General features: G+C 45.7%; 1 protein-coding gene across 8 annotated transcripts in view; it reads left to right on the top strand.

The window, feature by feature from the left end:
• Positions 1-16859, top strand: part of CACNA1D (calcium voltage-gated channel subunit alpha1 D) — a 413019-nt gene extending 396160 nt beyond the window's left edge. For 4 of the 8 annotated variants that reach the window (XM_077128982.1, XM_077128983.1, XM_077128981.1 and 1 more), the window contains 7 exons: positions 3212-3322; positions 4019-4386; positions 6353-6502; positions 8904-9067; positions 11702-11823; positions 13404-13724; positions 14261-16859. In XM_077128982.1, the coding sequence (XP_076985097.1) occupies positions 3212-3322; positions 4019-4386; positions 6353-6502; positions 8904-9067; positions 11702-11823; positions 13404-13724; positions 14261-14554 (1530 nt within the window). In that variant the 3' untranslated portion in view covers positions 14555-16859. The remainder of the gene's footprint in view (positions 1-3211; positions 3323-4018; positions 4387-6352; positions 6503-8903; positions 9068-11701; positions 11824-13403; positions 13725-14260) is intronic. The other 4 variants (XM_077128984.1, XM_077128985.1, XM_077128986.1 and 1 more) reach the window with 2 other exon arrangements.
• The last annotated feature ends 131 nt before the right edge of the window (positions 16860-16990 follow it).

Genomic DNA, 16990 nt, shown 5'->3' with positions numbered 1-16990 from the left:
TAGAGGTGGATACAGATATGAAATATAAAAGCATAGAGAATTCTATGATTGTGAAGTGTTTATTTCAAGGGAAAATATTCCTTTTTAGCGCTGTGAAAAAAAGTAATTTTTTCAAGAGTTGAAGATTGTTTTCAGAAGTTTTTGGAATAGGAATTTGTGCCTATGAAATTTTTGGAGCAGACTAAGCTACCTTTTAGCTTGATACATGTGCTAGAAAAATTTTGTTATCATGTTTGGTGATATGTAATAAATTCAGGGTGCTGTGCTTAAGCTTCATTTCAGTTTAAGTTTGGGAACATCTATTTTCCTCAACTCCCAGCTGTGGCAGACACTTTCCCCTTTCCTCCCCTTTCCTCCCCCTTTCCTCCCCCTTTCCTCCCCCTTTCCTCCCCCTTTCCTCCCCCTTTCCTTCCCCAGCATCCTCCACCTTCTTGACATTACACGTGAAGAGCAAAGTCACTCCTTGGCATAAAAGGTGTGTTTTCTTCTCTGTGGAACAAGCAAAATAGAGTCATGATTTCTAAACCTCTGCTTTTGTGTCTGGGAGGAGTGATGCTTTCTCTCCCGCTTTGATGTCTCTCTAATAAATGTGTTGTCCTTATTTGTCTTTGGAAGTGGCATTGCGGGCCACCTCCCAATCTTTTCCCATGATTTCTGTTGCAAACCAGTGACCTGCCCTTTGTCTATCCACTGCATCATCCTGCCAACTGAATTCAAATCTTGTGTATCATTGAAGACTTGCTGGAGACAGTTTTTGTTTTTATTATGCGATTATGTTACATGTGTATTTCAGTGAAATGTCAACCGGTCAACAAAGGATGATGTTAAAAATTATCCAAATAAATAGTTTTCTATTTCTTTTAATCAGGCCTAGTCCAATTAGTTGAATGACAGCAACTAGGAGTATCTGTTGTTGTTTAACTCGAAAAGGTTCCTGGCCATACTGCCTTGTCACATGGATTACTGTGCATAATTTACATGGAAGTGGTGACTTAGTACATCATAACTATGTTAATTCTGTAGAGACAGCAGGTGTCTCCAACTTTGTCTCTTCTTGTTTGGGGGCCTTCAATCTGTAACAAACCATTCTTTCCAATTGATCCAAAATCAGATACTACCAAACCCTTGCTTAGTCTGTTTTTCCTTGATAAATGTATCCTAGAAAATTCTGCGTGAACCGCAGATCATTTAGTACTGCTGGGTATGACCTTTCTTCACGTGCCTGCAGTTCTGCTGTGTAAGAGCTTTTAAAACATGACAGATTTGGCTTCTGATGTTACCATGAAAATAGCAAGTGGATCTTCCTTAGAGCCGAATGATTCCCCAAGTGCTAATATTCTAGATGCAAGATCCAGAGAGGGGTCATGTGTGTGCTTGTGCGTGAGTGTGTGTGTGTGTATGTCTTGTGCCTTTGATCAGAAGTGCTGGAGAGTGAGGAGCAGCCTCATCACCCACACAAAGAGCTGTTATGGGTCTGGTCCAGGGGCGACTTCCTTCCCTCCACGAGACCATAGAATTCTCACCTTGAAGCTTAAAGCTTTAACTACTGGCAGTTCATTCACTCCCATAGTTCATGAAATGTCAAGACCTGTACTACTCCTCTATTCAAAGAATGGTTCAAAGCAGACATAACCTAGGGTGCCATTTTTAATGGCATCATCTCATAGGCTGGGTGCTTTCATGGATCAGGCCGTTTTTATAAGAGCCTCTTGGGAAGTTCCCGTACAACTTTATGTTCTAACTTAACATCACCATATGGGCATCTGCAGCAGACCAGTTCTGAGCATTCTCATGGCAGTGGAGCCCAGTCCTTCTGGTTCTGGCAAGCTGCCCTTCTGCCCCCTCCTCACACCCAGTGCTGAGTGTCAGTTCCACTGTGTGTCTCAGGTATGGTTGTCATGCTTTATCAGTTTAGCTGCCCACCCACTCCCAGGGGTTGTGGAGGAAGGAGAGAAAGGTGGCCTCGCTACTGAGGACCTGCCTCTTGGTTCAGTTCTCCTTTGCAGACCTGCATAAAAATTGTCTTTGACTGACCATTCTCCAAACCTTTAGCGCAGCTGACTTGCAGACAGGCTATCAGTCAGTGAGAAGATGCCTGCCTGTGGAGCACAAAGAAAATGCTTTTTTCAGATGCAGGGTTTTTTGTCAAAAAAGAGAAAGGAGCTGTACTGTCTCTGTTAATCTTTAAGTCAGCATACTAGTTTTCTTCAAATTGGTGGCCAAAATATTTATTAGAGCCAGCTACCACACCTTCCCCCACAAACAGTCCATATGCACCCTGGAATATTTCCTGACAAAGCTGTGAACAAGGGAAGGGCTCCTCCCAGCCTTCAGAGGGGGTGGGCCATTTCCCAAAAGAGCAGGGTCCCAGGGTGAGGAAGGCAGGATGAGGTCCTTGGGGAGATGCAGAATGTGCCTAAGGACCTGGAGGAAACTGGTGGGGTCTTGCACTGCCTTCTAAGTTGAGGAGCTATTTTCAAATCATATAGTCTTCAAGAGGATGACCCCCACTGTTGGAGAGTTCTCAGCCTGAGCACAGGCTGCGGTCCAGGGCTCCCTGAATGGCTGTGGAGGCGGAGTACCACACAGTGCCTAGGTGTGTGCCTGTCAGCCCATCCCATCATGGTCCTGAGTGTGTGGGTGGCTGCAGTGTGTGGTGTCACTACCTCATCCCCATGGCTTTTCAGCAGAGTTGGTGGCTCTGATGGCTCCTTGGTCTAGGTATTCCTCTGGCACCTGTATCTAGACTTCCTCATCCTGGATACCACCATGGAGTCTTTGTTACCCTTCTTTTAGAATAGCCAGGCTGTGCTGTTTGCACTGTACAGGGCTTGGGGAGATGGTGCTCTTCGGGTGATCCCCCGAAGGATGTTATTTAGACCAGGGCATGGGCTTTTGGCCCTGGCAGACCCCAGTACTGCCTCCAGAACCATGGTGTCCAGATACTCACAGCCAGGCAATGTTATGTAAGTGGGGGCATTTGCAAAGGAAGTTACTGGGTTGAAGGCCTCAAGACTTCCAGCCTGGGACCATCCTGACCACTCTGGTGAACTCCTCACACCACATTCAACCAAGCAGTCAGTTCCCTGGATTTCCCTGTGGAGAAAGCTTCCTCTCCCACAGCTGAATCATGCAGGAGCAAAGCCAAGACCCAGGCTGGGTCCAGAGTACACATGCTGTCTAACTTGTTCTGCCATTTTCATTGATCTAGGCAGGATTAAGGACACTTCATGACATTGGGCCAGAAATCCGACGTGCTATATCATGTGATTTGCAAGATGATGAGCCTGAAGAAACAAAAGGAGAAGAAGATGTGTTCAAAGTAATTATTCCATGCCTAGCTACATAGTGGCCACCTGCAAGTAGTGGGGCAGGAGTTGAGTTTGGGCAGTTAATGAGCCACAGAAGAACCTGGAGAATGCAAACCAACCCCAGGGCCTAGAGGGGCTTGCACACCAGGCCCCACCCTCCAGACATACCCTCCCCATTCGCCAGTGCCCCTTCTAGGGCAAGTCTGCTCCTTTCTGAGCTTGCCTCACTGCCTTATACTCTCAGCTTCTGGGGAGCTTGATTCCAGGCACTGGCCGGGTATTGATGAGCAACCTGGGCCCTCCCAACTGCTGTCCGCACCACTCCCTTTTCTTCCCTGGGCCAGCTCTTTGATCAGCCTGCCAGCCCTCAGCCCCACAGCCCAGGGAGCATGCCTGTTGCTCAGTCTTTGGTGCCGCCAACCAGTCCAGATAGGTACGAGTCACTTTAACGTGGAGAGACCAGAAGAATATACTCCAGTGGCAGCCAAGAATTTGCTCCCTAGCTCAGGATTCGGTAACATTCCTTATTTCAGGGAGGACCAAATGCCACACCAACACATTCACCCCGATCCTTCAGACAGATGGATTGTTTTACAGGGATCCTATGGAGCTTAGAATTTGTTGTTATTAGAAAAGATTACCTAACAAAGCTAGCCTGCATCAAATACTTGTTAAATTACCTGGTGTTGTCTCCCATTATTTTGCAGAGAAATGGTGCCCTGCTTGGAAACCATGTCAATCATGTTAATAGTGATAGGAGAGATTCCCTTCAGCAGACCAATACTACCCACCGTCCCCTGCATGTCCAAAGGCCTTCAGTTCCATCTGCAAGTGATACTGAGAAACCGCTGTTTCCTCCAGCAGGAAATTCGGTGTGTCATAACCATCATAACCATAATTCCATAGGAAAGCAAGTTCCCAACTCAACAAATGCCAATCTCAATAATGCCAATATGTCCAAAGCTGCCCATGGAAAGCGGCCCAGCATTGGGAACCTTGAGCATGTGTCTGAAAATGGGCATCATTCCTCTCACAAGCATGATCGTGAGCCTCAAAGAAGGTCCAGTATTAAAAGGTAACCTTTGAATGTGTTTGCACTTGGTAATGTAGTATTTGCCTGTGTCTCATCCAGCCCGTAGAGCAAGGCTATTCTTTCTCTTTCCTGATTTGACACTTGGAGGCAATTCCCTGTAGTCATTTCCATTAGAATCTGCAAAGTGCTCCTGAGGTTGTGGCCTCTTCAAGCACTAGCCACGGGATGAACTTAATGGATAAAGAGCTACCTGCCATCTCATACACTGCTGTATGTGGTGCCCCTTGAAACAGCAGTAGGTGCAAAATCATCAGCTCCCCAGTTGTGCTGCCATACCCTGGGTCAAGGATTGGCAAACTTTTTCTATAAAGATCAGAGAGGAAATACTTGAGGTTTTAAGGACCATGTGGTCTCCATTGCAACTACTCAACTCTGCTATTTTAGTGAGAAAGCAGACAGGGATGATATGTAAATGAATGGGTGTGGCTGTGTTCCAATAAAACTTTATTTATGGACACTGAGGTTTGAATTTCATATATTCAAATGATGAAAATGATGAAATATTTTTTGTTCTGTTTTGTTTTTCAATCCAGTAAAAATGTAAGAACATTTTTGCTCATGGGCCATACAGAAACAGCTGGCAGTTGTATTTAGCCCATGAACTCTGGTTTGCTGACCCCTATTCTAGAAGGTAGCCTGATACCTACATTTTAAATTTTGTCGGAAATATTTAACTTTTATCTTCTCCCTCCCTCCTATTTTGTGCTTTCCTGGATAGAACCCGCTATTATGAGACTTACATTAGGTATGTGTTTATTGCCTATGTTTATGTATTAAATGGGTGCTATTATAAGTGTTAGAAGCTGATCTTTTTGAATGCTGAAGAAGGAGAAAATTTCCTTTGAGCCAACTGACCTAACAGGTTATAATAACTAAGGGTGGTAAACTCAGGTGTTGGAGGTAGTTGCTTCTTTCTAAGTGAAGGAACTTTCAGATTCTTATTTGCAGACTCAGTACCAAGGACTAATAATCATCTGCCAGGTGTGCGCCACGGACTGGTTCCCGCAGGCCTCATGCTGTGCTGTGAGAGCCCACTGTGCCCCTCATGGGGCAGTTGCATTGTCCTGGGTACCTCCCTCCTACCTTCTCTTTAGAGTCAAGCTTCTTGTAGTGTTTGGGGGGATTAGGGGTTGAAGGGGTTTAGCAAATGCGTAACCCAAACTTCCTGAGAAACAGGAACCAGTTCTCCTTGACCTCTTCTACAGCCCTTGACGTAAGCACTGTATATTTTTCTCCACATTTGTGGAACTGAGTTGAGTTGTTGGAGGAATGGTCCTTTGTTGGGGCTAGGAAGCTGGGTCATTCAGTTTAATTACATCAACTGAAATCAGGAGCATCTTGGACCAGAGAAGGGTGGTAAGAGAGAGAGCAGTCCTTTAAGAGGGTTGATGTCACTGGGCCAGTCTTAAAAATTGGGCCCAGGACAAGCTGGGTTTTAGGAAGATATTGTGACAGTCCTGGGTCAGGATAACCTTTGAAAATCTGACAAACAACCTCCACGTTAGTTCCCTGTGACACTGTCCAACACCTCTTTCACCTCACTTGAGTTTTGATATAATAGAAAGTCGGTAGTAAAGGAGTCTCTTTGTTCCATTTTCTGAAGTCACACTGGGTGGGGGTGAGCAGGAAGGAGAGGGGTTGCAGAGGGATCACTGGGTCGATTTTCCTTGCTGTTATCCAAATCACATTTACTCCTTTGACTAAGGCTTATGGGCTCAGTGGTTTGTCACTAGCATTGTGCAGGGTCCTGAGAAACCCCCACTCATTCTGGCTGCCATACTCATGGCCCCAGTGCCAGAGGCCTGGGTGGTTCCATCCCACTGGAGGAAGGTACACACAGAGAGAAGCAGGAGTACCTGAGGCAATGATGCCAGCCACAAGCTGGTGCCTTTTGGCACGAACCGTCTGCTGTCTGCCTAGGCTCTCAGATCCTGTCTCTCAACTCCAGGTCTGACTCAGGAGATGAGCAGCTCCCAACTATTTGCCGGGAAGACCCAGAGATACAAGGCTACTTTAGGGACTCCCGCTGCTTGGGAGAGCAGGAGTATTTCAGTAGTGAGGAGTGCTATGAGGATGACAGTTCACCAACCAGAAGCAGGTAAGCTGCTCTATGGCTTGGCCTAAAAGTTAAGAGGCCTCCACATTTCCAGCCCCTTATGCTCTACCTACTCATTAAGCCGAGGGCTACCTATAGCTGTGCTTGGATTCTCCTGAAATGCAAAACAGAAGCACAGACTCAGACCAGAGAAAGTAAGAGAAATGGGACTAGAGAGAGGCAGAGGAGAATCTGTTCTTTCTAACATGTTGACTTATTGCCACCAGAGGCCTTTGATGTCTTTAAAAGGCTTCAGAAAAGTGAGCTGGGCCTACTTCATGGCTATCAAGTTCCTGTCCAAAGAGATCAGGTTTTATTTCATTATCACTGAGCAGTCTGTTTGCATAGCAGCTTAGCCAACCATTAGCTGTGGTTGGGATCTTTTTTTTTTTTAGTTTTTTTTTTTTTATTAATTTAAAAAATTAAAAAAAAATGACAACAAAGAAACACAAACATTCTTACAATATGATCATTCCATTCTTGTTATATAATCAGTAATTCACAATATCATCACATAGTTGCTTATTCATCATCATGATCACTTCTTAGAACATTTGCATCAATTCAGAAAAAGAAATAAAAAGACAACAGAAAAAAATTCATACATACCATTCGCCTTACCCCTCACTTTCTTTTTTTAATTTATTTATTTTTTATTTATATTATATAACCACATACAAACATAAAAATTCTTATCATATGAGCATTCCATTCTTGTTATATAATCAATAACTCACACTATCATCACATAGTTGTATTTTCATTGTCATGATCATTTCCTAGAACATCTGCATCAATTCAGAAAAAGCAATAAAAAGAAGACAGAAAAAAATTCATACATACCATACCCCTTATCCCTCCCCTTCACCGATCACCAGCATTTCAATCTACTAAATTTATTTTAACATTTGTCCCCCTATTATTTATTTATTTTTAATCCATCTGTTTTACTTGTTCATTGATAAGGTAGACAAAAGGAGCATCAGACACAAGGCTCTCACAACCACACAGTCACACTGCGACAACCATATCATCATACAATTATCTTCAAGAAACATGGCCACCGGAGCACAGCTCCACATTTTCAGGCAGTTGCCTCCAGCCTCTCCATAGTAACTTGACTAACAAGGTGATATATGTTTAATGCGTAAGAATAACCTCCAGGATAACCTCTTGACTCTGGAATCTCTCAGCCACTGACACTTTATTTTGTCTCGTTTCGCTCTTCCCCCTTTTGGTCCAGAAGATTTTCTCAGTCCCTTGATGCTAAATTCCAGCTCATTCTAGGATTTCTGTCCCACATTGCCAGGAAGGTTGTGGTTGGGATCTTAATGAAGCTTACCAGAGTCTCTCTCCTGGATGAAGGGAACAAGAGGTCAGAGTGACATCTCGGTGGAAGTGCCTTTCCCAACTTCAGTCCTGCAGAAAAAATGTTTAGGGTTAAATGGGCACTTTGCTTTCAGGATACATAGGGGACAATACAGGGGGACAGAAGTCACCTACTACCCTTATCTCTGTAAACCACAGAGGGGGAGTCTACTATAAAGGAAGTGGTAATGTACTGAAGTCGCTGCTGGCATCTGAGCTTTTAAGAAGCATTAGCTTCATGGTCCAAATCTTCCACAGTCTGACCCATGTCTGCCTCTCCAGCTATTCTTTCATCAACCTCCCTCCAATGCCTGACTTCCAGGCAGATGTAACCACTGATTCTGAGCCAGATATACTATATTTCCTTCTTCAGGACCTTTGCTTATACCATGTTCACCATTTGAACGCCCTTATCCCATATTTGCATGGCCTAATTCTGCTATCTCTTCAAGGGCCTGCTCTGTAGTCTTGCTTTTCATTTTCCTGCTGGAATTGAAACCTCATTACTACTAGTCCCCAAACTCGTAGAACCCACCATGAGCTACTGCCTTCTAGGACTAACCTTTTCTAGTTTGCCTTAGACAACCTGGGTGTGGGGGTGTGTGCATGTTGGAGTATTATCTAAGCTCCTTGAGAGAGGGGATCGTATTTCATGCATCTTTGTGTCCCTGGTGCCCAGCCCAGCACCTGAAAGAGGCAGGCACTCTCAGGAGAGAGGTTCTCAGTGAAGACATGAGCAATGATAGTGAAGCTTACAGGGCATCTGGAATCCACATTTGACTATGTTCTGAGGCTCTCAGAAACTGCCAGCATATCACTATCACAGACCTCCAGTCCTCAGCCTTCCTGTCAAGACCCTTGCCTCCATCTAGAATCTTCCATGAAGCTGAGGATCGCTTTGTTCTCAGTCTAACAGTATCTAAGGGAGGTGGGAGGAGGACTGCAGATGAGTGTCTGTCAGAATCAAGAGGTAGGACTTGTTGATTAGAATCTTATGTGTGCCCTTCACTTTCTTTTGGCCTTTTTTGATTGCTAGGCAAAATTATGACTACTACAGTAGATACCCAGGAAGCAGCCTGGACTTTGAGAGGCCCCAAGGCTACCATCACCCCCAAGGCTGCTTGGAGGACGATGACTCACCCGTTTGCTATGATTCACGGAGATCTCCACGAAGACGCCTCCTACCTCCCACCCCAACATGTGAGGCCAGATTTTTCATTTTGGGTGAAGCTTCCCAGGAAACAGCATGCCTGCTCCCTTGCCCACTCCCCAGGGAAAGTACCAGGCCAGGCATCTCAAGTTCTCTTGACCAGGTCCCCCCCCCCGGTTGGGAGACTGTATCAGCTTTTCTTTCTTTCTTATCCATACCCACTGTGAGAGCTTAGACCACCCCAGCACTGTGTGGCTCTAAAACTGTATATCTGATAAAGGGCTTTTGTGTATGTTCTTGCCTTTGAGCCTCATCCATCCTGAGAGATAGGCAAGGCATGTACCTCTGTTGCTGTCAACTCCCCCTCACAGCTGGGGTAATCTTGGGAGGTGGAAGGATGGGCTCATGAGCAGAGCGAGCTGGACTTACAAGACTCCATGCCTCTGTGGGACCTCTAGGAATTCTTTGTGTCCATCTCTTCCCAGTTCCTCACCAGAGGTTATTCCTGCCTTTCTTATCTCTCCATCTTCCCTCCCTCTCATCTTTGCCTGAGGTCTGCCAGGCTCTGTTCATAGGGCAGCTTTTGGCCTCTAGAATAGGTATTTCCCATTCTGGGCCCAGGGGAACCCCATACTGCTGAGAAAGGGGTAGGAGCTGACTGCTCCCCAGCCTGGTTTTCCTCTTAGCTGAAGTGAACCTAGTGCTGTCAGGAGAAAGGCAGCAGTGACCCCTACTTGATGTGGGCATTTTGATGATGGTTAAGCAATGTCCATTTTGGATTTTCTTGAGGAATGAAGCATATTATTGAACAGGACTCTAATCAGTAATCAAAAATAGTGGAGATGCATTGGCTCCTGAGTCTGTCAACTACATATATAATAAGAGCTTGGTTGGTGGCACCCAGGCCCCCACCTCACTCCAGCTGTCATGGGGAGGGTAAGCAGACCCATTTCCTTGGTTAATATTTATTTGCTCAGCCTCAAACACATGCTGCTAAATGCAGCAATTCTGTTCCCCATAAATACTAGATGAAGCATGTATAATGAGGCCAGGCAGAGGCCGTGACTGTTGTAAGGTGAGGTTCTCTGCCTTCCTTGGACCTCTGCCTTTGCTCATTATCCCACCTGGCCCACCCAGTAGCCACATCAGTGTCCCCAGGCACTGTCCTGATGATGGCGAGGGGCCTGAGCAGACAGGAGTGACTGCCCTTTTTATTTGTAAGGGATTTTGCTTTGCTGTCCATCAGCCCCAACGTTGGACAACAAGAATATTGAACTCCTCTGGCTTGACTGTCAGCTACAGCAGAATTACTTCCTCCTCCAGAATTGTTGTGCAAAGCAAACAAGATGATGAATGTACATGACTCATATTAGAAGCTAAAAAGCACTGTACAAATGAGAAATGTTGTTTCCCTTTCCCAGCTCTGAGCCTCTGGACCCCGGCTCCTGATCCTAGGAATTGTGCTAATAAAAGAGGCCCATCCTCCTTAGTACACTGTTAAACCAGGCCCCTATGTGGTGCTTACGGAAAGTTCTCTGATGATGACAGCATTCTCACCCACGAGGAAACACCAGTCTATGCCAATGTGCCTTGGGCCCGAGAGACCAGGACTGCTTATCTGTCTTGCTTCTCGCCTTTAGGAAGTGTCTGAGGAAGCTCAGCCTGGTCTTTATGCACTGTAGAGCAGGCCCCTCACAGAGCCCAGTTTCTAGAGCCTTCTATACAGTCCTACAATGCCAGGGAGGCCGACCAGGGATAGTCCCTGAGGTTTCCTAACACAAGAATTGGGGGCATGCAAGAGTTTTACTGGGGCATGAGCCTGTGAGCTTAGAAAGCAGAGTTCAAGTAAGGAGCTATTGAAATTACTCAACCACCACCTCGCAGTCTAGGTGAGGCTCCCCAAAGCAGCTTCTGCAGCACTAGACCCCGTGAGGAGGGGGCCGGGGGAGGGGGACGACCCTTGGAGGAGGCCTCTGGCCATGGTCCAGAATTCTGGCTTAGGGGCCCAGAATTTAGACTTGCTATCACTCAACCTATCTTATCACCCTCCACAGGAAACAGCTGTTCATAGGACGGCTGTCTCCTTTACAGACTGAGGTAATCTTTTATTCTTGTTGCTTCTCTTGTTGTTAGAGAAGCAGGATGTTTCCCAACAAAATTATTGGCTTATTACCTGATTGAACTGAACAAGGCAGGTAGCAAGTGACTCCCTTTAAACCCAAGGTGTAGACTTGGAGCACCAGCAAGGTGCTGATTGCAGTCCGGGAGACTCGGGGTTTCCAGACGGTGAAAAAGGGGGCAGTCAGGAAATGTTTGCAGAATTCTAGGATGGCATTGTGTTCTTGAACTAACATGTGTTCCCCATTTCATTTAGGACCAGGGGCTTTGGAGTTAGAAAACCATGCCCTCTGGGATGTCTTTAGCCCCTCCTCCTGAGAGCAGACCAAGCATTTAAAAGTTATAACCTTGCACTTTTAAAAACATTCCTGGGTTGGGCCTTCTAATGTCTTCATTCTCCCTTCCCAAAGTTTTGAGACCTCGCTACATAATCCTTTTTCTTGGACGTATTGCTTACTTCTTGGGGCCCCCCTGCTCAGTGTCCAGTGGGCCGACCTAATTCTGTGAGCCCTGGGTCCTGACAGAGTATATACTCCCCAACTGAATGATGTGCTCTGACTTCTTAGCCCACCGGAGGTCCTCCTTCAACTTTGAGTGCTTGCGCAGGCAGAGCAGCCAGGAGGAAGCCCCGCTGTCTCCCGCCTTCCCCCACCGCACGGCCCTGCCTCTGCACCTGATGCAGCAGCAGGTGAGTCAGCCCACCCCCCCAAGGCTGCATCCAGATACTCTCTTGCCCTTGGCTGCCAGCTCCAGGACAGAAGGAGACCTTCCTACACAGTCTGGTTTAACCCTTGGAACAACCCTGCCAATAGGTAGTTACAAACCCTATTTTACACATGAATAAAGCATCAGAGGATATGTAACATGCCTGAGTCCACACCAGCTGAGTGGCCAAATTGGCATTTGAATCAAGGCTGCAACTTCCAGAGCTTGGACCTGTCCACTTAAGTACACTGTCTATTTTTCCACATCTCTCCTTGCATTGAAGACAGACCTGGTGCAACCTGTGACCCAGTGAGTGGTAGTTGTTTAACTGATTCCAGACAATCAATGCTGTCCTGTATTTGCTCTGAGAAACTATCACTAAAACACATTTACAGAGCACTCTGCAGGCAGAGCCTTGGGGTCTGGAGGATGAGCGGCCCTCCACCCTGCCTATGAGGTCAGTGTGGTCTAAGGAAAAAGACCTATCAGCACTGAGGGCACTGGATGGAAGCAGGCTGGGGCCAGAGCTACTCACCGGGGCTTGGCCTCAAGGACAAAAGTAGGACACTTTTTTTCTTTCTGAAAACCCCACAGCAGAGATGTTATTCAATTGTATGGGGAGGTGGGGGCTCAGGGAGAGCCTAATTGTAAAATGACACCCCCCCCATCCATTGTGAGCACTGCAGAGCCAGGCCTTCCTGCATTTGTTCAGCCCAGGTTTCTAAGCACAAGAACACTCAGTGCCATCAGATTTTCTTCTGATGTATCTCTGAGATACTTCACTTTTCTGTTCATTTTTATTTCTGTCCTGGTTCCTGGTAGGAAAAAACTTTGGAAAGCATAGGCCATCAATTGCCATGGACCACAGTGATATGCTGGCATGGAGACAGGGGACACACATGAGAAAATACCTTTCCCTCTCCTGCTCCATCTTGATGAGGCCTAGATCTTACCTGCTCGACTGCCTCTCTTGGATGGTTGCAGCTTCCTATTTGGCCGTGGACCTCTGTTGCTTACTTAGGGTTTCTGCGTCCCTCTCTGCAGAGGGGGAGTCCCAAGGAGGGTTTGTCAGGATGGAATTGTAGGTACAAGAAGTGGGACTGTAACCAGTACTTTAGAAAGGACAGAATGCTGGTTATGTGCCAAGTTACACTCAAATAAAAACAACCAGCTGTGTTTTGCTATGAGTTTTGGGCATTATTAGTTTTCACTGAACGTTCTTGAATATTTAACCCAGAGTTAACTGAGTGGTATGTTCATGCACCACAGCTTATATGTCTTTCCTGATTCTTCACCACTTTGAAACAATTTCTTGAATTAGCAACTGATTTCTACTTGGGAACAGCCACAGGAAACACATTATGGATTTTGGGTAAATGAAAACACAGTCTGCTAGAAAGCCATCTTTTTGCTGTCAGTTTTCTCCATTGTGCTCATGCCTTTTAAGCCCCTTGTTCGAGGCTGCTCCTATGGAACAGTGCTGCATGCTTACTCTATTTTAAGGAAGCATGGGGGTTGGATGTCTGAACTCTAATCTCTCTCCATTTCCCTCCCTCTCCTCAGATCATGGCAGTTGCAGGCCTCGATTCAAGCAAAGCCCAGAAGTACTCGCCCAGTCACTCGACCAGGTCATGGGCCACCCCTCCAGCAACCCCTCCATACCGGGACTGGATGCCCTGCTATACCCCCCTGATCCAGGTGGAGCAGCCAGAGTCCCTGGACCAGGTCAATGGCAGCCTGCCATCCCTGCACCGCAGCTCCTGGTACACAGACGAGCCCGATATCTCCTACCGGACCTTCACACCAGCCAGCCTGACTGTCCCTGGCAGCTTCCGCAACAAAAACAGCGACAAGCAGCGGAGTGCAGACAGCCTGGTAGAGGCAGTGAGTACAGCTCTCAGCCAGGGTAGGGCAGGCTTCATGCGACAGCAAGGGGTCATCCTGGAGAACCACACACAGTGGGAGAGGAGGGAGAGCAGGCTCTGGGGCCAGATCACCTCAGTTCAAATCTTGGCAACTCCTACTCTTAGCATGAGCTTGGCTAATCCAGGAGAAAAAAAGCCATGCAGGTGAATGTTGCTTAAAACATGAATGTAAAAACTGGCCCCCACTGCTGATTCTCATAAATTAGGTGTAAGAGCATTACATATGCTGTTGCTGCAAATACTCATTTATACAGAAGTATTTCCCCAGTAGGTTCCACTTTTGTTGTACCGTGTCTAGTTTTGAGCTCTGGAACATTTTCAGATCCAAAGCCATTTCCATTTCCATTTAGCTGTCATGTATGAAATCTGGTGAACATGATTAGCCTGAATCCCCAAAGCGCATCATGCAGTTAGTGCTTGAGTTGATATTTCTGCCATATTTTCCACTCAAAGCTTTATAATGCATTCATGCCATTGGCCCTCTTTCCTGTACAGGTCCTGATATCAGAAGGCTTAGGACAATATGCAAGGGACCCAAAATTTGTGTCGGTGACAAAATATGAAATTGCCGATGCCTGTGACCTAACCATCGACGAGATGGAGAGTGCAGCCAGCAATCTGCTTAATGGGAGCATGAGTCCCCGAGCCAATGGGGATGTGGGCCCCATCTCACACCAGCAGGACTATGAGCTACATGACTTCGGACCTGGTTACAGTGACGAAGAGCCAGACCCTGGGCGATACGAGGAGGACCTGGCAGATGAGATGATATGTATTACTACCTTATAGCACCTGGCAAGTGCAGACTGGCTCTAGCCACAGGTCGGGCAGAGGAGGGCCAGATAAAAAAGTGCCTCATATTTAGGAAAGTTTAGGCACTAGTTTGGAGTAAATATTCAGTTAGACTTTTGTACACATGATGTCATGCCTCAAGGAAGCCATAAACCCGGTAGAGAACAGGCACTGCGTGGCCGTGCGCAGCAGTGCTGCACGCCTTTGGCCCCGGCTGCGGCCACCCCTCAGGAGGCCATTTTGGGGAACAGCAGGCGCAGCCATGCAGAGGGGATTGGAGAGGAGGAGGCCAGGCAAGCCTCGCCTGTGTGTCCAGACACACACTGCTGTGGATGTGTGCAAACAGGGACACTCACCCATGCACACCCACCCGCAGGCACCATGGGGGAAGGTTAAAGGTGATGACGATCACCACACCTGTGTCATTACCTCAGCCATCAGTCTAGCATATCAGACATTCACTGGGCCCAGCATATCCATTTTTAAACCCTTTCCCCCACAATACACTGCTTCCTGTTTCGCTATTCTGATATCGTGTGTGTATCAGAATCAGCCTACCAGCGGTCATTACGAGAGGGGAGTAGGACCTTACAAACAAGGTTTTCTGTTACGTAACACCAGTTTACTTAAAAGAATATCACTTGGATGGTTTCTGTTATGTTAAGGGCAACTGTAAACTGGAATAACAATGCACTCGCATCCAGGTACACTTAGATACACTAGTTTGTTTAACAATTATAGATTACTGTACATGACTTGTAATATACTATCATTTGTATTTGTAAAGAGATGTTCTATATTTTGTAATTATTGTACCGTATTTGAATTGCAGCAATATCTATGGGTCCTGATTATTGTAGTCCCCTCAGAAATCTAGAAATTATTAGTATTTTTACTTGGGCTATACATAAGTAGAGGAAATAGAGCCAATTTGTGTTTATTCAGTGAAAATCTTTTGGGGATCAAATTTTGAGTTCAAAAGAACTTGACACTACAGAGATTTTTCTAAAATATTTTGAGTCATTATAAATCTATCTTTACACAAGATATACCAGATGACTATTTGCAGTCTTTTATTTGGGCAGGAGTTCTATGATTTGATGTGGTACCTTTTGATCCACCATGGCTTGGAATTGTTTTTTTCGCTAGGTTTTATTTTAATAACCCTCTGATAAGTTAATAGTGGAGTAGGTCAAGCTGGTTACTTTGACCCTGTGGTAGTCCTAATTTTGGTTTTCTCAGCTTCCCATACAGGACAGTTTTACATCTCTGATGCAGAATTGCACAGGTGAATGAAACGCGTCCCTGGGGACTGGTGATGCTGCTTGTGTTAAGAAATAGGGGAGGTGGGGGGGGGGGTGGGCCACAAAATGAGCAAATATGATGATCCACAGGACTAGAATGTTCAGGTCTGTACAAGTCATGTCGTTGCCTTTTTACAAAATGTTGCTGTACTGTGTGTTCTCTTTGAGGGCTTTTATATGCAATCGAATGAGGGCTGAAGTTTTCATTAGAATGCACTCACACTTTGATTGTACTTCCTGATGGAAACCCACTTTTGGATAATTAGAACTGTCAAAGCTTCCTTTTCTGTTAACAGAAATATGCTGACTTTGTCAAGTTACCCTGGCAGGGATTCCCTGCCATCAAAAAGACAGGTAGCAATTTTTGATTCCAGTTTTTAAATATTACGTAGATAACCTGTTAACGTTTTTTTGTAAATAATGACACTTTGTTATGAAGACCTTACAAACCTCTTCTTAAGACATTCTTACTCCAGATACAGGCAAAAACATTTCAAGGTTTGTAAATGACTATTTCCTGACATATATCCTTTTTTATTAAAAGGCAAAATGTTCTTCAGAATAAAACTGTGTTAATAATTTTATTATGTTTAGGAGCTCTCCTTGCAAAGAGCTGGGTTTTGCCAGCGAGAGCTTCAGAAGGAACACTGTGTGAGGGCAGTTTTGTAATTAAGTAGATTTTCTTCTTATCCTCGGGGCTCCTTTGATGCCAATGGTAACTTAACGCCAGCTGCCGCGAGCACTGTTTCTCCTCAAGGGCTAAACCACTGTCAACGTTATCCTGGACTCTGTGTCTCTCACCGGGTGTTGGTCTTATTGTGTGGCTTAACACAGTCAGGCCAGAACTGCCATGCCAAGACTCTGCATTCTCTGGCAGAGGTAATCTTTTCCAAAGTCACTCCTTTACTGGCATTTCTACAGGCAGTACTACTCCTAATATCTGCTTTTCATTAATCCTGATTCAACCTCTCATCTAATATTAAATTTTTCTTTCTAAGAAAAATTTGAAGTTGTAAAGCATGTTTTTTTTTTCCTTTGTCTTAGGAAAGTTTTCAGATTAAATGTCTCTTTTTTCGCTTTTCCCCTCTTGTGTCCTCCCTCCTCCCCCCCCAAAAAAACCATTTTGATA

Source organism: Tamandua tetradactyla, chromosome 15, assembly GCF_023851605.1.
Source record: "Tamandua tetradactyla isolate mTamTet1 chromosome 15, mTamTet1.pri, whole genome shotgun sequence".
Classification (NCBI taxonomy): domain Eukaryota; kingdom Metazoa; phylum Chordata; class Mammalia; order Pilosa; family Myrmecophagidae; genus Tamandua; species Tamandua tetradactyla.
The sequence above is the reverse complement of the archived record's forward strand: the minus strand, read 5'-3'. Positions and strand labels throughout refer to the sequence as shown.